The following is a 21,782-nucleotide window of genomic DNA, read 5'->3' as shown; positions in this document are numbered from 1 at the left end:
AAAGAAGCTTGAATAAAACGGGGAGCGCACGTTAACCCAGGTCGCCCCCACAGCGCACTTTAGCACACGTAAGCAATGGCCTTCACCTGTGTCTACGTTTCTTCCTCCCCCCCTCTCTCTCTATCCCTACCCTTATCCTGCGCGGCAGCAGTCCTCCTAACTCCCTCCCGCTCTCTCTCCTCTAGGGTTAGGGCTCTCTCCCTTCCCAGTGGCCACAACAAATTTCTTATCCCTTATCCCCCAATGCTCTTCGGATACTTATTGGGATTTCACTCATTAGGGTTCTCTTCTCCTCCTTATGGACGGCGAGCGGCGGCCGAAGAGCTCGTTCTCCTACTCGAATCTCTTCAATCTTGAGGTATTTGACATGGGTTTTCTCTCTTTTCAATTGGGTTGTTCTTGTTTTGTTCAATTGAGTTGTTTTTTTGTAGAAAGCTAAGGCCTTTATGTTATTCTGCAAATTTTTACTCGTCTTTTCTTGGTAATTCGAATTGGGTACGTCTAATTTCGTTTTTTTTTTTTTTTTGGGGTCTCCTTAAACTTTTGAGTGATTTTTCGTTTAAAGTATGTATTTTTTTTGTTTCTGGGTTGTGTTGTAGTCTTTGATGAACTTTCAACTACCACAACAAGATGATGATTTTGATTGTTATGGGAATAGTAGTCAGGATGAGAGCAGAGGTAGCCAAGGTAGGCACTTTGATTCTTCAAAGTTTTCAATGTTTTTTTTTCCAGTCTTTATTTTGTTGGTTTCCTTTTTCACTGACCAATTTGGATTTTGTTTATATTCGCCATGTCTCCATTTTGATATTCAAGTATCGCAATTCGGTTTGTTGTTTTCGGTAGACTTGATGATCTGAGCTAGTTAAGTCTGAACTTATGAATCTGTTTTTTGTCGGTTACAAGTAGGTGGAGTCATGGGAGACCGTAGTAATGGGATTATGTCAAAGAGGGACTTGAGTTCGGCTAAGAAGAAGAAGCAGACCACATATGGTAGCGAGGACGAAGAGGACAGCAGTTACGGCGTCCGTATTACAGAGGAGCGGTACAGGGCAATGCTTGGAGAGCATATTCAGAAGTACAAGAGGAGGCCCAATAATTCTTCTACGACTCCTTCATCTACCCGAATTGGGATTCCGGTCCTTAAAAGTAGTTCCAAGGTTCGAAAATCTGAAATAACATCAGATTTTCTCAACAATGGTGGTTCTCAGAAGCTGGGGAACCATCATGAAGCAGATTTTGCACCAGAATATGGCATCGATAGGTTTTCTTCTTCCCTGAAGTGAAATCTTGTTTGAATGATGAGATATTTGAAAGACTAGTATTCTGGGACCTCTGACTTTTTTTCTTTTTTCTGTTTTTTTGTTGTTGTTGTCAATTGCATGACATTTGGAAAACATTTTGCAGATCAATTTATGAGCCTGCTTACCTGGATATTGGGGATGGCATCACTTATAGGATACCCCCAACCTATGAAAAGCTGGCGGCGTCACTGAACTTGCCACGTATGTCAGATATCAGGGTAGAAGAATTTTACCTTAAGGGCACTCTTGATCTGGGGTCATTGGCTGCAATGATGGCAAATGATAAGAGGTTTGGGCCCGGAAGCCAGGCGGGAATGGGTGAGCCCAGGACCCAATATGAATCACTTCAGGCTAGATTGAAAGCCATGTCGGTTAGTAATTCAGGTCAAAAGTTTAATCTGAAAGTAAGTGACATTGAGCTGGATGCATTTTCCATCCCTGAGGGGGCAGCTGGAGGAATAAGGCGATCTATCTTGTCGGAGGGTGGTGTTTTGCAGGTTTACTATGTGAAGGTGTTGGAGAAAGGTGATACATATGAGGTAAGCATTTTCTTTGAGTTGAAATAAGGTGATCACATTTGGTTTTCCTCCTGGAGAGTGATGTTGGCTGGTTTTCTTATTCGGTAATATGGAATTGTTGCATGACAGATCATCGAACGAAGTCTACCTAAGAGACAGAAGGTGAAGAAAGACCCTTCTATGATTGAGAAGGAAGAAATGGATAAGATTGGGAAATATTGGGTTAACATTGTTAGAAAAGACATACCGAAACATCAGAAGATTTTCACAAACTTCCACAGGAAGCAAGTAGCTGATGCCAAGAGGTTCTCTGAGACCTGCCAAAGAGAGGTAGACATAGTCATCTGGGGCCTCTTAGCTTACCTATCTTGTGTTCATATTGATATTTTTGAACTCTAATTAAGGCTACAGACAATCATAGTTAGTATTAGAAGTTTTCATGTTTACGGTATACCGATTAGTTGGGTTTGTTGTTCTATTCTGCAAGCTTATTGGTTTGTTTTCTTTTACAGGTGAAAATGAAGGTGAGTAGATCCCTTAAATTGATGAGAGGGGCTGCAATTCGCACAAGGAAACTGGCCAGAGACATGGTGTTGTTCTGGAAGAGAGTTGATAAAGAGATGGTACTCTTCTTTTTCATCTGTTAAATTTGTGTGGGATAGGACTTATGTTTTGAAGGAATCCACTAAAAGGCCATGCATATGAACCTAGTGTTTTATATTTACCCGTTGTCTTTATTTATATGGTTTCTCAGTGTTATGCAAATGAGTCTACATATAATCCTGAATGAGTTAATTTTATTATCATATACGTGCCAGAAAAAGGAGGAGTGTTATTTAAGTTTGTGAATTTTTCTACCTCATCTCAATTGGGATTCGAGATCAGTGCCTAGTACTTCCTGTGCTTTTCTTAGTGACCTTCACATTTGTCAACTTTCTGACATATAATCTTAACAGCTGCTGTTGAACTCAACCTGGATTTCCAGGGACATTTTTTTGATGGGATTTAAATTCTCCTTTGTGCGATTGCTCGAAACCAAGAGAATATTAGTTTTTGCAAAAAAAAAAAAAAGGAAAAAAAAGAAGGTAAACAGCAAGGACTATGAAGAGAAACAGCATCATTGTAGAAGGAATGTGTGGCAACTAGGTTGGCATGCATTCCCTAAAAATCATGTGGCCTCCTGGACCCAAGATTTGCAACATCAGCAAGATGCTAAACTGATTCCTGACCAACCTAAAATGTTCGTATAAGAGAACCCAAAGAAGCCCCTTTAACAAATCAAATCCCATCCTCAATTCCGCCACCAATTTACTGCTGCAACTGGGGCTTTGAGTTCGTACAACTTACTTTTGGATGATTTTGCCAGAAATATGTGACCTTTCTTTTTTCAGGCAGAAGTGAGGAAAAGAGAGGAAAGAGAAGCTGCAGAAGCTTTAAAGCGTGAACAGGAGCTTCGTGAAGCAAAGAGGCAACAACAGAGGCTCAATTTCTTGTTGTCACAAACAGAACTCTACAGTCATTTTATGCAAAACAAGTCTGCTTCACAATCCTCTGAAGTGTTGCCTGTGGGCGATGATTTATTGAATGAGCAAGAAATGCTTTTGAGTTCTTTAGAAGCTAAGCTTGGAGAGGAAGAAGATCCTGAGGAGGCTGAATTGAAAAGGGAAGCATTAAGAGCTGCTCAAGATGCAGTATCGAAGCAGAAAAAACTGACGAGTACTTTTGATACTGAATGTTTGAAGCTGCGGGATGCTGCTGATTTGGAGGCCCCTCAGGAGGATGCTTCATTTGCAGGATCTACTAACATAGATTTATTGCATCCGTAAGTTTCCCTGCTTCCGCTACATCACTCTTTTTTCCCCGTCAAATTTTTAGGATGTTAGAGGCATTTCAACGAGGATGAAGTCAGGAAAAAATTAAATAAATTGCTAACATAAGCACCATGCCTTAAATTAAAAAGAAAAAGGACTCCATCCGTTGCTTTATCCTGGGGGATATAATTTATGTGATCTATGGTGGAAAATCAATGATAGACATTTACACCTCTCATGAATAGAATTGATGCTATCAAACAATATACAACATATTTGGGGACCATGGTTTGTGTGGTTTACGATACTCGTGAAATAGTGGGTAATCAAAAGGATTTTCAAGAACTTAACTGAAAGTATGTGCAAATTTTACCCGTAGCATTTCAATGTTTCCTTCTGTTAGTTACTGAATTTTGCCTTTACAATGCTGTCAGATCGACTATGCCTATAAAATCATCAGTGCAGACACCAGAGTTATTTAAAGGTACCCTCAAAGAGTATCAGCTTAAAGGTCTTCAATGGCTGGTAAATTGTTATGAGCAGGTATTGGGACTGGACTTGCTGGTTTCTCTTTGTAAACGCTCCCATGTCTTTCTACGTGGCTGCTAACTTCAACTGGTCTGACGTGATTTAGGGTTTGAATGGTATACTCGCTGATGAAATGGGCCTGGGAAAGACTATCCAAGCCATGGCTTTTCTGGCTCATTTAGCTGAAGTAAGTTCTTACTTTGTTACAGCCTCCGTCTCAAAGTGTTATTCCTTTTTGGGAGAGAAATTTTTGGGGGGCATACCGTTAATGCTTTCAGGTTTAAATTGAAAAGCATTAATTACCATTTTGTCCTTTCATTTTCACTTTAAAATAAGCTCAAAAGGATTTATATTTGTAAGTGATTATGGAAAAATTCACTAGCTTTTGCTTTGACTCGTTCTTAGGAGGACTTGCATTTTGGAATGTCCCAAATTTGAAAGGATAACGTGGGAGGGAGGGGGTCTATTTTTATGGAAAGTCTCTTATAATACTGCGGGTTGTTTGTGCTAGGACATTTCTAACAGTGGCTTGGTTATGCCGTGCAGGAAAAGAATATATGGGGTCCTTTTCTTGTTGTTGCACCTGCATCTGTCTTAAACAACTGGGCTGATGAAATTGGCCGTTTCTGTCCTGACATGAAAATTCTTCCATATTGGGGTGGGCCTCAAGAACGGACGATACTTAGGAAAAACATAAACCCAAAGCGTCTCTATCGCCGGTAATTGCCTGTTGTCATTGTTCATTTCCTTTTGTTTTGTTTTTTTTGATTTTTTTAAAGGGCGTTTCTTTTCTTTCCCTTCCTTGGTTAGACGAGAAAATGATATGTCCTTTTGACATTTCAATTATCAGGGTAACACACTAATTTGCATAGTGCTTGACTGAAGTGCGTTGCATCAAAATTGAATAGTGGCACCATAGTTGGTGCATGAAATGGGGTTTGAATCGTTTGGCATCATATCGTTGGAAGTGGCTCTGACATTACAAAGAATGTCATGGACTATCTCTGTATCTTGGATTGGAGTAATGGCCTCTGTAATTATCCTTGGGACTAAACAAATTATGTCAAATTGAAAGATGAATTACAAAGAAAGAACAAGACGATGAACTATCCTATTTTGCCAAAAAATTAAGAGGAATAGATGAAACAGTAAAAAAGTGACGAAACAGGAAAGTGATGAAGGGAAGAAACTCCTGACCCTCAAAATGCGGAACCTTACCATCCCAAATAGAATGTGTATGGAAGTCAGCAGTTGTTATCTTATTTCTGACCAATAAATACATACTCATTTGGAAGCTTCACAAGAGTGATATGCCTTGTAATAATATCCAATCTTGAACTAAATTATGGAGGCCACTTGTTCATTTTCGTCATTCAGTCGGCTTCCTGATGCGATGTTGGGACATGGGTCCTGGTGTTAGAAAGTCTTCCTCCTCCCGTCTCTATCCATTATAATGTGTTTCGAAGATGCAATACAGTGTCTTCTTTTTGGATAATCAGTTCCAATTTTCTCTTGTCAGGGAGGCTGGATTTCATATTCTCATCACCAGCTACTCATTGCTAGTGTCTGATGAAAAGTACTTCCGGCGTGTGAAATGGCAATACATGGTTTTGGATGAAGCCCAGGCAATCAAAAGTTCGAACAGGTTTGAAGTTACATCTTTGAGGTTACTTTGTTGTTTGATCTAAATGGTTCCTGTAAAAGCAGAATTTACCTGGGAATAGGTTTTTGTTTGCATCCCCCACTCTCGCCCAAATAAATGAAAATAGAAATTGTGTTTTGATCTGAACTTACAAGCCGTTCTGTTTCTTTTGTTATGTATTTTCAACAGTCCCAGATACAGTTTACATGTTGATGACTATACTTTCTGAAGTTTGTGCACATAGTGTTTATGTTGATCTTCTTGATATTTCTCAGTGGCTCAGTGCTAATTTATAATATTTGCTTTTTGTTTTTCTGTTTCTTACTACACAAAGTTTTACATGTGGCCGTTTTCACCGGTTGCAATCTTTTATAACTATCAGTAACCTTGTACTTCCTTTTACTCATATCTGTAATGACTTTGAACTTGCAGTATTAGGTGGAAGACACTTCTCAGCTTTAATTGTCGAAACCGCTTGCTTCTGACTGGTACACCAATCCAGAATAACATGGCAGAATTATGGTCCCTACTGCATTTCATTATGCCAACCTTATTTGACAGCCACGAACAGTTCAACGAGTGGTTTTCAAAAGGGTAAGTTTCTTGTGGAAGATAATATGTCTTCCCACTTATATCATCAATGGTCTTAGATTTTGACTTTTGTCTTTATCTTGTGCTATTAGGATCGAGAGCCATGCAGAACATGGGGGCACGTTGAACGAACATCAGCTTAATAGATTGGTGAGTAGGTGTCTAGTTTCTAAAATTTATTTTTGAATATGGCATGTGAGTAAACATTTTGCTTTTAATTGATCAATATGATCTTGGCTTGCTGTGAAAATTTGAAAACTTCCATGTGGATGATTATCATGGCTTTGTATTTTACGAGGAAGTTTTTCTGATCAATATTTTTGGCCGCTCTTCATTTGCCAGCATGCAATTCTAAAGCCTTTCATGCTGCGGCGGGTTAAAAAAGATGTGGTTTCTGAGTTAACCACCAAAACGGAGGTCACAATGCACTGCAAGTTAAGTTCTCGGCAGCAAGCTTTCTATCAAGCTATAAAGAACAAGATATCTCTTGCTGAGTTGTTTGACAGCAACCGTGGGCATCTTAATGAGATTAAAATTATGAACTTAATGAACATTGTCATTCAGCTGAGAAAGGTACTTTCTTTGTCTTTTTGTGATTCTTTCATTGGTTTGGTACTTCTGTGTTTACATAGTAACGCGTGACAAATAGGGATTTTTTTGTAAATTTTATCTGCCTTTGCGTTCAATGTTTAGACTTCATTGTCTATGATCAATGATCATATCTTGTTTCCTATTATGTTAGGTTTGCAACCATCCTGAGTTATTTGAAAGAAACGAAGGAAGTACATACTTTTATTTTGGAGACATTCCGAATTCTCTTTTGCCCCCACCATTTGGGGAGTTGGAAGATGTGTACTACTCTGGAGGTCGGAATCCCATTACATATGAGGTAATTTCTAAAGCTATTACGCATGAGTTAGTGTTGCCAGTGTTGTACCTTCTTCTATCTCCCAACAGTTCTAGAGTATGCAGCCTATAAGAAGATAATACACTTATGTGGACAATTCTCCCTTTGTATCTGGGCTGAACAATTGCTGTATGCCTTTTCCAGATACCAAAGCTGGTCTACCAAGAAGTTGTTCGGAGTCCCATCACATTTTGTTCTGCTGTACATCATGGTGTTAGCAGAGAATCATTTGAGAAACATTTTAACGTTTTCTCGCCAGAAAATGTTTGTCAATCTATGTTTGCAGTAGGGAGTAGCTCAAATGGGTGTTCTGCTCAAAGTGGAACATTTGGGTTCGCTCATTTGATTGATTTGTCCCCAGCAGAGGTGTCATTTCTGACAACTGGTTCTTTTATGGAGAGATTATTATTTTCTATGGTAAAGGGGGATCAACAATTCCTGGATGATGTCCTCAACTCGCTTATGGAAGCTGAGGATGATGATCTTGATTGTAGTCAACTTGAGAAGGAAAAAGTAAGAGCAGTCACGCGAATGTTGCTGCTGCCGTCAAAGGCACAGACCAGTCTATTTAGAAGGAGACTTGCTACAGGTCCTGTGGAAGCTCCATTTGAGGCTTTAGTCACGTCACATCAGGATAGATTTCTATCAAATGTTAGGCTTCTCCATTCAGCCTACAGGTCCATTCCCAGGACCAGAGCACCCCCTGTGAGTTTTTTTTGGATTTCTGTATATTTGATAAATTAAGGTTATCCATACTAGTTTTCTTTCTGAACTTCTTTGAGTTTTGGATCAAATTTTCTCTCTTTTGATGCGTCTCGACTAGAGGAATAGAATAAGTAAAATTATTTAGAATAAGTAAAATTAAGGTTACTAATGTTTGCATATTCTTTTTACATGGCTGGTGTTGTTGATAGATCAATGCCCAATGCTCAGATAGGAACTTTGCTTACCAAATGCTTGAAGAACTACATCACCCTTGGGCTAAGAGGTTGTTAACTGGATTTGCACGGACATCCGATTTTAGTGGCCCTAGGATGCCGGATTGTCCTCCTCACTGTCTGATTGAAGAGATTGACGCTGAACTGCCTGTTTCGCAACCTGCCCTGCATCTAACATACGAAATATTTGGTTCATGTCCACCCATGCAAAGCTTTGACCCTGCAAAGATGCTTACGGTAGCACTAGTTCCTCCTTCCTAGTTTTTTTCATGTATTTTATGGATGTACGGGTTAATGGCACGTTTGAGATGACACTGAAGTTGAAATTTCAAATTTTGCTCTCTCAGGACTCTGGAAAGCTTCAGACATTAGATATACTGCTGAAGCGCTTGAGGGCAGAAAATCACCGTGTTCTTCTATTTGCACAGATGACAAAAATGCTGAATATTATTGAGGTACCCTCTCTCTCTCTCTCTCTCTCTCTCTCTCTCTCTGGGATTCTATCAGTAGAAGGGAAGAAAGTCGCTTTGGTCAAAATTGGACTTCATTTCAATTATTATCTTTGGCGTCTGTAGTCTCCTCCACAAACGGGTGCGTCTTTTGGTGTATTGTTTTCCGTTTATTTTTTTTGATTTGCCTCATGAAAATGGACCTTATTGACTTTCACTGGCGGAACATAGAGTTTAAGTTGCAGAAAAGCTTTACATTTTTCATAAGTCAGTGTAGAATCAGACAATTATAGGATGGGAACTTCTGTTAATGATGGATGCCCATGTGTACTAACTTCCGGCACTAAAATTGGAGAAAGCTTTGGTTGAAAATGCTTGTCGAGGTTCCTTGGGTATGAATTGTAAACCCTCTGATTGATAAGTTCTGAATAGGGAAATGTTAAACCTATGTTTTTGAACAGTTTTGTATCCAATGCATAGTTGTAGTCTCAGTTAAAATAAGTGTATAAATCAATATCGCTTGTAACACTGCAGGGTTATTAGGTAACTTCCAATTTAGCTTGGTCTTTTTAAGTAATTTAAGCAAGTTTTTGTTTTGTTTTGAGTAATTTAATCCAATGCACCAGGTACCATGACACTAGTTCATAAGTCTTGCACAAGGTTCTCGTCATAAGCTGAGCTTGCAAGTTATCTTGGGGCCCCCTTTTTTTCCCAGATTTGAGCATCGGGTTCGACTATAAATAAAAGAGTACCAATACCCTACATTAGAAACTTCTGTGGTGAAGATTAAGTATCCATCAGATAAGAAATCCCGCAAACACTTGGATATAATAGCTTTGGGTATTGTGGTACATTGACCCCATCATTATTAGGCTGATGTCATTACTTATCCTCTGCATTATATGCTGCACTATTAATTCAATCAACCAAACTGGCACTTGGTGTCTTGACACCTTGCTGTTAATTTTACTGGACCATTTCTCTTTAACTATATACTGGATTTCTGGAATTTTGTTTTTTCGCTCATTTTGTCATTCAATTGCAGGACTACATGAATTATAGAAAATATAGATACCTAAGGCTGGATGGATCCTCCACCATAATGGATCGCAGAGACATGGTCAGGGACTTCCAGCACAGGTATGGGTTGTCAAATTTATTGTACATCTTTCATATCTGATGCACATTCCTGTTTTTATCATCACTCAATCATGTCCCATAAACATTGGGAGTGGCTCTAATTAAGTTATTTATTGTCTCATTGCAGGAATGATATCTTTGTCTTTTTGCTAAGTACTAGAGCTGGTGGACTAGGCATCAACCTGACAGCTGCTGATACTGTCATTTTCTACGAGAGTGACTGGAATCCTACCTTAGATTTACAGGCAATGGATAGAGCTCATCGGCTGGGTCAGACTAAAGATGTTAGTTTCCTCCTTTTACGGTGTTCCATTAAAACTGCATGTGAAATGGTTTGGATCCACTCTTGGCTGGTTTAAAAATTGGGAAAAGAAATGGCCAAGTTGTGGAGTCAATTTATCCTTCTATTAACATCGGAAGTAAAAATTGAAGAATGATGTCCAAGGCCATGACAGATCACATTGATAAGGTTGAAATTCATAGAGAAAAATAGTCTGCTACCTTGTAGATTTGGAACAAGCTTTAGTATCTTTAGACTTATACACAAGAACCTCTGAGGAAATTATTTTCTAGACAATTGGTTGACATGAAGTTTAAATGTAGAAATCTTTCACGTGTAGTGTATTTGTAAGAAGGCTGCCAAGTCCAATTTTTTTAAAGCTGCTGTTGACAGGGTGCGGCATTTTGGGGTGCTGAATGTTGGTTTTTATGCCTGAGTTATTTGTGATCTACCTGGATCATTCAGTTTTTAAAAATGCATTGTGCGTTTTCTTAATATAACCAGTTAAAAGATTTGTCCTTTGCTCTGTATTCTCTCGTCGCCCTCATGTGGCACCTACCAATGTTATTAGTATTCTAAAGAATCTAAACCTTTTTCCATAATTTAGGTCACGGTCTATAGGTTAATTTGTAAAGAGACAGTTGAAGAGAAGATTTTGCAGAGGGCGAGTCAGAAGAACGCTGTTCAGCAGCTCGTCATGACAGGTGGTCATGTACAGGGTGACCTATTGGCTCCTGAGGATGTTGTTTCTTTGCTTATTGATGATGCACAGTTAGAGCAAAAATTGAAAGAAATTCCCCTGCAGGTGGGTGTGATTTTAGTAGTTGGGTGTTTTCCTAGTCTTCCAAACACTTGCATTTTTTCAAAAGGGTTTCACACCTTAAAAGTCATCTTTCACTATGTTTAAATTTCCTTTCCTGGTACTTCTTCCTTATTAGGCTAGGGATAGACAAAAGAAAAGAGGTGGAACGAAAGCTATACGGATAGATGCAGAAGGTGATGCATCTTTGGAAGATCTTTCAAACGCTGGACCGCGGGGAAATGGAGTTGAGGCCTCTCCTGACCCTGAGAAAGCGAAGTCTAGTAGTAAAAAGGTGCATCTCCTTACTCTTAATTTTGCCGTTCAAACTACCGTCTTCTGGATTGTCTTCTGATACTAGCCACATCAACTTACTTTGAAGACTATGGTACAAGCATATGCTCAATACTCAAGTGTCATCTAGCTATTAATTTTTTGATTGTCTTTTAGCAGACGAGGCTGCCTTTTAATTAGGTCATAGTACTAGTCTACTAGAGACTAGAGTATACTCTGCAAATAGAAGCTGTGCTACTCTTTCCTTATTTCATTATCAATTTTCTTGCTGAGGGCATATTCTCTCATCGTCAAGCCACCTTTTATGGTTCTTGGTCTATTTCTCTTATTTGTTTATTTGCAGGTAGACATCGTTACTTTTTTATGTAAAAAAGTTCAGTTTCAGTGCACATTTACAAAACATTGAACTCTACTTCAATGGCTATAAGTTACAGTTGTAAATGTTTGGGTTTTCTGTTTACAGAGGAAAGCTACCAATGAGACACAGACTCATTCAAAGCCAAGGCCTCGAGATGTTCCAAAAAGTGCTGATTCTTCATCCCCCAACTCTAGGACGCTGATGGACTTCGAACTGGACGATTCCCTTCAAAACATTGATTCACAGCAACAGAGACCCAAGAGGCCAAAAAGGCCAACCAAGAGTGTCAACGAAACCCTTGAACCAGCGTTTACTCCTCCGTCAGTTGTGTTTCAAGAGAAGACCCAAAACCCACTTATTCATGAAGCCGGCTCTTGATTCAGAGCTGGAGCTGAGGAAGATATTTCAGGCCGTGGTTGAAGTTAAAACTTGTCAAATGGGTAATGATTCTATGATGCAGGGAAACCTTGCTTTGGCTGATCATGATCAAGCCCTTGTTCTGTGGAGGATACGACAAAACTTTGCGACCTTTTTGCATTAGGTCCAACGGAGAAGTACGAAGGACAAGAAGGAAAATTGTATCATGGTGTGTTGTACAGATTATTCATTCAAGACTTTCTGGTCATTTTGCCGGTTATTACACTGGTAGATTTTGGCATGTATAGTTAGGAGATCTCTCTCTTACCCCAAATTCCGTCATAGAACTTGTTAGAGCAACGATTTTGTAAGCATAAGAAAGCTGCATTATTTTGGGTGGGGATATTATATGGAGAAATATGGGCAGCATTGATAGATCTCTCTCTCTCTCTCTCTCTCTCTCTCTCTCTCTCTCTTGCATGCGTACATGGGATTGTGCTTTTATGGAAAATGTGTGGTTAGTACTATTTTTTGCATCTTTGAGCTCGAGGTCATTTCTATAAGCGGAAATGGCAGAGAGAAGCCCTTGGGCCAATCGGGCTTGACGTTGACCATTTTTGTGCGTCGGCCAAAATCTAGACCACAAAGTACACATTATGTAGACTTTACTGTGTCCAACCGACAAGCAAAATTAGGAAAGCAGGGCCAGCCCTGAGTAAAATTAGGAACCCAAGCAAACCATTAAGTTGGAGCTCTATCCTGGGAAAATTTCAAAAAAAAACCTGAACTTTCAGAAATTTTACAACAAAAAAAACTTGGACTTTAACTAATGACAAAAAGACACATTAAATTATCATTCCGTTAACAATTGGGCTCCCGCTGTCCAATTCCGTCAACTTGTAATTGATGGAGCTAGCAGAAGGTGTTAACCTTTCTTTTTTTTTTTCTTTTTACTTTCAAAAATTACTTTTAACTCTTTATTTTATTTTAGTAGTAAATAAATATGTAATAAAGTTCTTTTTTTTTCTTACCATTATCAAAAGTTACTTTAACTCTATTTTTACTATTTACAAAAATAACTTTAATTCTCCTATTTTTTTAACTTTCAAATTTGGAAAATTTTAAAATCAATCCAATGGGCTGACAATAGTGAGTGTGTGAATGTGTATTAAAAGGTATAAAAAAGTATACAAAATACGTGTTTTTCTCGTCTTCTAGTATGTTTATCGTCAACCCAGTGGGCTGACAATAGCAAGACCGTTCAAATTTTACCTTTCCCCTCTCCCTTCTCTCTCTCTACCCGTCTTTCTTTTAAGAAATTTGACCCCACACCACCAATCAACCCCACAACCAACCACCAAAGCCCAAACCCAATTTTAGAAATTCAAAATTACTTTTAACCTCCATCTTTTAACCTTTCTTCTTCTTTTTCTCATTTTACTTCCAAAATTTGCTTTTAACCTTCTTTTTTTTTAGTAGTAAACAAATATGCAATAAAGTTTTTGTTTACTATTTATCAAAAATTATTTTAACCCCGTTTTTTACTATTTACAAAAATAACTTTAACCCCCCATTTTTTACTTTCAAATTACCCCCCCCCCCCCCCCCCCCCCCTCTCTGAGTATGTGATTTAAGATTTGGATATCGAGAAAATCTGAAATTCCCCTATCGGTTGGTTGTGGGGCTAATTGGTGGTGTAGGATTGAATTTCTAAAAAAAAAGAGGAAGAGAGAGGGAAAGGTAAAATTTGAAAATAATACATAAAAAAAAACGGGGGTGAAAGTACCTTTTGGGAAATAGTAAGAAAAAATAACTTTATTACTTATTTATTTATTAATAAAAAAGAGTTGAAAGTTAATTTTTTGAAGTAAGAAGTAAAAAAAAAGGGGGTTTAAAGTAATTTCAAATTTTTGAAATTGAGGCTAGAGCATTGGCGGTTGGTTGTGGGGTTGATTGGTGGTGTAAGGTAAGATTTTTAATAAAAAAAAAAGAGGGGAGAGGAAAAAGTAAAATTTGAAAGTAAAAAAAAAGGGAGGGTTAAATTTTTGTTTGTAAATAATAAAAAATAGAGCTACAGTATTTTTTGATAAATAGTTAGAAAAAAAACTTTATTGCATATTTATTTACTATTAAAAAAAGAATGAGTGAAAAGTAATTTTTGAAAGTAAAGAGTAAAAAGTTTTAAAAAAAAAGATAACACCTTCCATTAGCTCCATCCATTACAAATTCACAGAATTGGACGGCGGGAGCCTAATTGTTAACGAAATGGTAAGTTCAGGTGTCTTTTTGTCATTTGTTAAAGTTGAAGTGTTTTTTTTTTTAAGTTCTTAAAAGTTTAGGGGCTTTTTTAAAATTTTACCTTCTATCAACTTTTACACAAGAATTCGAAGAATAAAATCTGGCCTTGTTACCATAACGATACCAAGTCAAGCCTAATAAATCAAAGAAAATTTTTCAAGTCAAGTAACGCGCAAAAGATTGATCTAGTTGCATCAATTTATGACTTACGAATTTACTCTCTCACATTTTCTGTTGCAAAATTAAGGGGGCCATCTTCGTACCCCATATTTGGAAGGCCAAAGCAACACACAGCTTTACCGGCTTCCCTAGGGCTTGCTCTGAGGAAAAGCACATCATCTTAGATCAATGGGTGGAAGGAAATGCTAAATATAACTTAAAAAACGATTCTACGCGAAAACTAAGGGGAATTATTTTCAATCAGTCTTCCAAGTGCAGCAAACATATCGGAGTTTTACGTTAATAACGCAAGCAGCACTGTAATATATAAAGCTGCTTCTTGTTTTTGTATCCTAAATAGATAGAAGAAGCTTTGATAGAAAGTCACGGATACGCTAAATAGTGGTTGAAACACTCAAGAAAACACACGAGGTTAAAGGAACTACAGTTTAAGGGCTTGAGCATGGTGGAGAATATGGTCTTCGATGAAGGTGGCAATGAAATAGTAAGAGTGATCATAACCAGGCTGAAGCCGCAACAGAAGAGGAACCTTAGCCTTCTTGCATGCCTCCTCAAACTTGTGGGGCATCAATTGATCATGCAAGAATTTGTCATCCTCTCCCTGCACAAATAATTGTAGTAAATTAGGAAGAACGCTCTCTCTTCAATCTGGACAAAGGTATTAAATAAAGGACGCTACATATCGTATCAGCCTTACATAATGTAAAGGGATTTTGGAACTCCAATACCGTTATTAACCAATATATTGGCCAATATTGTCCGATATCGGCCGATATATATAGCCATATCACCGATACCAGTACTTTTTCCGACCCCACAATATAAAACCCCGATTTGGACAAACTTGTTCATGGTTGAAGTGTTGGCCCGGTCTCGACTCTCCCTGGTTAAGTACTTTCAATCTAGCAGAACCTTGGACATTTTGGCACAGGCTGGAGCCATTTCATGAAATCGAAGAGCTGGTCCTCTTCCGTAAATATCACATGGTGCAGAAAACTCAAATGAGAGAACTGGAAACTAGGATTTTTATTTTTAAAGTACTTGCACAACCTTTTTGTGCTAACCTTTCATTACTCCAACCAGATGGTTTGTTACTTTAAAGACAATCTATTCTTTGTATTACAGTGCCAAAAATATATTCAACTTGTACTAAAAACAAGGATTTATTACATTTTTCATTCCCTAAACAAACTCTGGTCCTATTCTTCACAAAGATTGACAAAAACCTGTCCTTCAGACAGCACCCATCAGGATGAATTTCATGTATTCTAAAACCTCCTGAAAAGATCATTTTATAATCTTGCAAAAACCTAAGTTAGCACTGAATGGAGGACGTGATGTGCATCCATGAACCGTCTAGTTCGTTGAATCACAATCAAACTTTCAGCACACCTAGCGGCGTGAATTTCACCCTCCGTACTAAAGAGTAAAGACATAAACAAGAATTCTCTATCTCAATATCAGTCTAAATGCGCAACCATCAATTTTGTATGGTACTCCTCAAATTACTATGGCAAATTTGAGAAGCCAATAACAAAATTCTTCAGTTCACTAATTAATCTCTCACATGGCATAAAACACCAACGCTGTTACAATTAATTAGGTATCTCTTCACGTAGATCTTAGTAAAAGAAGGTGCCGCAATGCATATCTTCCTAATTAGACCAAAGATTTTGGTTGCCAAAGTAACTTCAAAAACATCTTAAATCTGAATGAGATCACAAAGGAATACGTGAAATCGAAGAAAATATCAAATCGACCGCTATAAGTTTGACAACGTCACAAAGATCCAATTCAATGGTGAATCATTTAAATGGGAAAAGCTACCATGCCTAGATTCGGAACCAGTCTGCACACAAACTCTATCACATGCTGCGGGACCCACACCTTGTGTAAGGGTCTGTGACAAGATCTGTGCAAGTAGAAGTGATAAAATGGAAGACTATGATTGCTTACTTGATCGATTAGAATGGTAGCACGGACATCATTGAACTTTGATATCAGGGCCATCAGGCAAGTGGCATCATAAACCTGCATGTTTAGAATTCAAGGCCACATAAGTTCCAACTTAAAGACACTTTGGGAGTGTGATTCGCCTAAGAATTTACCTCCCAATCAGCTTTATTTGCACCCAAATAGTTTGTGAAAGCCTTCTGACCCCAAGGGCAGTTAAGAGGATTCACAACCGGTGAAAAGGCCGACACTGACTGGACAAAGAACAAAATGAAAATAGTCAAAAGAAAATATAACAAACACCAAAATTTATTACGTCGAATTGAAACTCAAAAGGCATACAATTGAAATAGAACATAAGAAATGCAGTCAAGATGCCTATCCACACTGGACAGTGGACAATATGGCAAGAAAAGTCTATCACTACTGCTAACATACTGAGATAAAGTCACTGGGAAACCTTATTCTTTTTCTTCTTTTCATTTAGTGGGAAAATATAACTACATAACGATTGCCTCATGTAAGAAGGAAGTAAAAACAGAAAACCTCGTGTAAGTCAGCGAGAACCATTTGAATCAAGTATTGGAGTTATTCACATGGTACTCAAAAAGACCGAACATAGCCAACCTAAATATGAGAAGTCAAGAAATATCATCAAAACTATAAACCTTGAAGGCAAAGGGAGTTGCCACATGAAAGTTACCTTATACTTGTCCAGATTTTTCAAATAGATTGTTAGAGCACCATGTCCACCCATAGAATGACCAAATATAGATGCTCGTGTTGTATCAAGCTGTGGAAAGTTTTCACTCAGCAGTTGTGGCAATTCCTTGACAACATAGTCATACATCTGCCAGTTCTTCCACTTATCTTGGGTGGCATTGAGATAAAACCCAGCACCTGGTCCAATAACACACAAAAGTCAGTTGCAGCTTCGCAAACTGCGATCTCTCCGAATTCATACCCTTCATTTCTTGGAACCAATAAGCAACGGAAAATTAATATCTGGTAACTCCATCTAACCATTTATCTATTCTGCAAAACTGCTGTGAGCTGGCAATCTAAAAAACTGAAGCCCTAAACAATATACTGATATTTTATGAAGAGAGTGCAGGTTGAAACCAACCATCCCTGTTTTTTGTTATGGGAACAGAAATTCTGTAACTCTATACCTTGGACTTTTTCTTTTCTGATTAATTGTTTTCATTTGATTATAATTTTATGTTTTGCTTTGTCTTATTTCTCCCAAACCAACCACACTATATGACACGGAGTGTTGGGCTACTAAGAAACAACATGCGAGTATGGTGAGTGTAGCTAAAATGGGAATGTTTAGATGGATGTGAGGTAAGAGTTCCCAAGATAGAATTAGAAACGAAACCTTCGCGGGAAGGTAGGGGTAGGACTTATAGAAGCTAAGATGAGAGATTATAGATTAAGGTGGTTTAGACATGTCTATCATAGATCGGAAGATGCGGTGGTTAGGAGGATTGATATGATTACGGTAGAGGGTAGCATTAGGAGAGGTAGACCAAAATTGACTTTCGAGGAGGTTGTTTCTAAGGATCTAGGTTTGTTGGATTTCACAGAACATGCTGCCCTTAATAGAGCTCAATGGAGAAAATGATTTTTCACATAACCGACCCCAATTGATTGGAACTTAAGGCTTGGTTTGGTTTGGTCTTTTTTCTTTCCTTTTGGGAGGGGGAGGGGGCTGTTTGGACTTTGCAAGAGGTGCGACATCTTTCTATATTTAAGACTTTGAAGTAATTTCATGATATTCCCCACACTTTCAGTGGTATTCTGAGAGCAGCCACTTTGTGCATATGCCAAAGGTTAGGTCTGTCTCCAATCTTCCCCCGCCAATGCCCCCCAATGATTGGGGACTACATGGGTTCTGTTGTTGTTGTCGTATGAAATGTGATAAAAATGAAAGGCAACAGAAACAGCAATGATTACGCGCTTCTTGTACATGACAGAACAAAGGAAGGAAAGGGAACACAAAAAAGAAAACCACAGATGAATATAACAAAAGCAAGTATAAAGTGAATTCAACCGAATTACATTAGAATGGCCTGGAATGAAGGCACAACAAAAGGTTTCAAATGCAGATAACTGTAAAACCTTCACAATCTGCTATAATCTATAAAGCAAAAAGTAATAAATGTCTAATTGGGAAGTTTCCGCCATTTCAATGAACAAAAAAAAAATTTGTTATTCCTGGCACGATGCATGTCAACTCAAGAATGCAAAGGCATACAACAAGAAAGGGATTTGAAGAAGAAAGTTGATAACATTGCAATGCTTCAGTTGTATTCGATGAAATCGGATTCTAAAAATTTGAAAGCATAGAGTGGGCGTGCATACAATGCTTTAAATGCCTGACTTATCTTTTATGCCAGAAGAAATTCATTAGTATACAAAGCATACATCCACACCTAAGGTGGACAACTATCTTCTGCAATTACTGATCAATTCCTAGACAATGAACCTAAACAGCAAAGAAAGTTTACCACAAGATACACAGACCCTATACCAAGTTCCAGACGAAGTAGAAGAGAATAGATGTCATTTCACACCTGCATGGTTTTCTTACTGGACCTAACATATTTTCGAGGGACAAGTAACAGTAATTTATTAAGTAAAGAGCATCAAGAGGATGTTACCCATATACTAAAGAAAGGCATGACAAACCATCAGCAAAAAGAAGGGTCAAACCGATAAAAAGGCTCACTCTAATTGCACAAAGAATAACAGAAGTATCCAAACTCAGAAGCACATTATTAGACCCAAACTTTGCAGTACTGAAAACCAAAAAAAAAATTATGGATATCACTTAAGCCTTATTAAGCTAGAAGCCTAGGATTTACAAGAGTCACTGCTCTAACTTGTAGATCTTACTAAAAACAGAAAGGGAGGCATTGATAGGTAAATATAAACATTGTCGTGAGTAGGGACTGAAAAGGGTACACTACCCTAATAAGTCAGGATTTCTTGTGCTTTATATGATTGCAAATAATGCTTTCACACACTCAAAGATTACTAAAAAGACATACATGTTACAACTTACAAATAGAATGATATTGACACCATATTCACCAGTCAAGACAGCATGGTAAACTCCGTTTATAAAGAATAAAAAAGAAACGTTAAACTCTTATGTATCAAAGCAGGGGGGTGTACGTTGCCGTAAGCCATACCATTTGATGAACCCCACACAACTCTTCTATTACTAATGTAATGACTCCAGATTTTACCGCAATCGAGGTCATGTAGGGAAATCTATCAGTGTATAACCTTAACCAATCAATACTGTGCACTGCTGCATTTATTCCATCAGTACTTGAAGAGTAAAGGTTCAGAATTTTTCTCACATACTACTTACCTACACCAAAATCCCAGCTGTCTGCCTCACCTTCCACATTCAGACCTCCTATAAAAATTTCCAGGAAAGATATGGTCAATACAGCAACTTCTAAAACCAAAGTCACCACTATAACAATAAGGCAATTAAAAGAAGGATTTATATTCTAGATAATGACCCTTGAGAATATGAGTAGCAAAAGTCAACGTCAAAATGAGGAGGAGAACTCAGTTAGGACCGCTAAATAAAATATGCATGAATCCCTATTGAGGGTCAAAGTTGCAAAATCAAGGCTCATAGCACCTTCCTACGTTACTACACAGTTTGTTTTTAACTTTCACCACGAAATCACCATTTTACTCCTTTGGCTATAATTTTCCTAATTAACAAGGGCCTATCTTCCCTGGATAGAAGTATACGCACTGAGATCATATGATTGACTGCAAAACCCCCCCGCTTGTGCTAACAGTGTCTTACTTATGTTAAACAATGCAGAAGGTGCTATACAATGTTGGTTGTTGATTGAACCATTGAACAAATAGTCATCCAAAGGGAGACCAAGAGGAGATAGAGGAAAATGTAATCAATTCATCAAGTCTAAATGAAGAATGCTAGTTCACAAATGGCTTTAAGCGAACGAAAAAGGAACAAAAAATATGCAAAATATCAAGCTCTAATAACCACAGAAAACCTGCTGTTCGTTCACAGCATTTACAAATCAATTTCATGGAATTCGGACTTACTTGGAGATGTATCTGGTGCAATCAGAGCGATACCTTCACTCGAAGCAACACGCTGGGCACCAGATTTAGCTATGAAATTCTCATCCGTGCAAGTAAGGCCAGAGAGCCAATAGAGTACCTGCTTAGTAATGAAAGGAGTCGAGCAAAATTTGTCAGTTGCATTCCAATCAATTTCATCTGACGGTTAGTATGTTGGAGTATAATATCTGATTGATAAATCACTTATCAACTAAGCTTAAGTCTTCAAAAATAATAAGAAACAAAAATTGAACTTTCCTTTCCTTTCTTTTCTTTACCATAAGTTCCAAACAAACCAAGCAAAATGAAATATGAACAGTGCATATTAATCACACCCATTTACTGAAAAACTACAAACACCACCACGTATCAGCTTATAGGCCAAGTATTAATCACATAGCAAGTATCCCACAAACATACACATTAAATATATTGTTGCAATGGATTGATGATTAACCCACAAGCGGACTATAATCTGCTATTTTCTCCCCCCTTTCTTTACAAACTAAATAATGGAGAAAATTTTCTTAACTTTCCCTTCTTTTCTTTTCTTTTCCATAAATTCCAAACAAACCAAGCAAGATGAGATACGACATCAGTGCATACTTAATCACGCCCATTTACCGAAAACCACAAACAACACCGCGTATCTGTCTATAGGGCGAGTATTAATCATATAGCAAGTAGCCCACAAACAAACACATTGAATTGCACACATACATAAGCATAAACATACTGTTACAACGGATTGATGATAAACCCACAAGCGGACTAACATTATTAGTCCATTCGAACTAAAAGATCAAACCTTAACAAAAAGGAAGCATAAGGAACAAATGGATATTTTGAAAGAAGACTTACGGCGAATTTGTGAGAAGAAGAAGGAGGAGGAGGAGGGAAGTAAATGTGGAATGTCATGGAGCAGCCAAGGGTTGGGCTGTAATGCTTGTATCTCTTGTTGTACCCACCAAACATCTTTGAGCTGCTGATCTCTACTGGTTTGATCTCCATCTCTCTCTCTCTCTCTCTAGAAAGCAGTCGACCGATCAGGGTTTTTCTTCCCGCAATTACAGAAAAATCCTATAGGCCTGTGGGGTGGAGAGTGAACGAGCAAGACTGCAAGAAAATGGTTCCAAATTCCACCCAGCTGAGCTGCCCGTATTTTCTCTTTAGTCCGTTAAAAATTTTCAATTATACTCAACAGTTAGTTACCAAAATTAAGATACATTTTCAGCATACAATTACAAAAATATAATTTTATTTTCAACAACTATTTACCGAACTGTTATGTATGATTTTTAACAACTATTTAC

At 38.0% G+C, this 21,782-nt stretch overlaps 2 protein-coding genes across 5 annotated transcripts; one reads left to right on the top strand and one right to left on the bottom strand.

The window, feature by feature from the left end:
- On the top strand, positions 1 to 12,348 carry LOC131318580 (chromatin-remodeling ATPase INO80). Of its 4 annotated transcripts, none has more exons than XM_058348466.1 (23): positions 1 to 358; positions 600 to 687; positions 907 to 1,261; positions 1,405 to 1,840; positions 1,949 to 2,149; positions 2,332 to 2,442; positions 3,211 to 3,641; positions 4,065 to 4,173; positions 4,265 to 4,345; positions 4,705 to 4,877; positions 5,678 to 5,803; positions 6,233 to 6,394; positions 6,484 to 6,541; positions 6,734 to 6,964; positions 7,134 to 7,280; positions 7,443 to 8,003; positions 8,213 to 8,473; positions 8,584 to 8,691; positions 9,731 to 9,825; positions 9,953 to 10,109; positions 10,713 to 10,910; positions 11,044 to 11,199; positions 11,662 to 12,348. In XM_058348466.1, the coding sequence occupies exons 1-23, from the start codon at positions 299 to 301 to the stop codon at positions 11,932 to 11,934; spliced, it is 4,578 nt and encodes a 1,525-aa protein (XP_058204449.1). In that variant the 5' UTR covers positions 1 to 298; the 3' UTR covers positions 11,935 to 12,348. The 4 variants fall into 4 exon arrangements, with proteins under 4 accessions (XP_058204449.1, XP_058204448.1, XP_058204450.1 ...); XM_058348465.1 differs by having other exon boundaries at positions 904 to 1,261; XM_058348467.1 differs by lacking the exon at positions 600 to 687.
- A 2,253-nt stretch (positions 12,349 to 14,601) lies between these two features.
- LOC131319233 (S-formylglutathione hydrolase) lies at positions 14,602 to 21,630 on the bottom strand. Its single transcript, XM_058349398.1, has 7 exons — positions 21,331 to 21,630; positions 20,452 to 20,569; positions 19,730 to 19,777; positions 17,048 to 17,244; positions 16,500 to 16,598; positions 16,348 to 16,422; positions 14,602 to 14,992 (listed from the first exon to the last, which is right to left on the bottom strand). The coding sequence occupies exons 1-7, from the start codon at positions 21,478 to 21,480 to the stop codon at positions 14,813 to 14,815; spliced, it is 867 nt and encodes a 288-aa protein (XP_058205381.1). The 5' UTR covers positions 21,481 to 21,630; the 3' UTR covers positions 14,602 to 14,812.
- Between the last annotated feature and the right edge of the window lie 152 nt (positions 21,631 to 21,782).

Source organism: Rhododendron vialii, chromosome 3a, assembly GCF_030253575.1.
Source record: "Rhododendron vialii isolate Sample 1 chromosome 3a, ASM3025357v1".
In the NCBI taxonomy this organism is placed as follows: Eukaryota; Viridiplantae; Streptophyta; class Magnoliopsida; order Ericales; family Ericaceae; genus Rhododendron; species Rhododendron vialii.
Note: the sequence above shows the minus strand (reverse complement) of the source record. Positions and strands in the feature narration are given on the sequence as shown.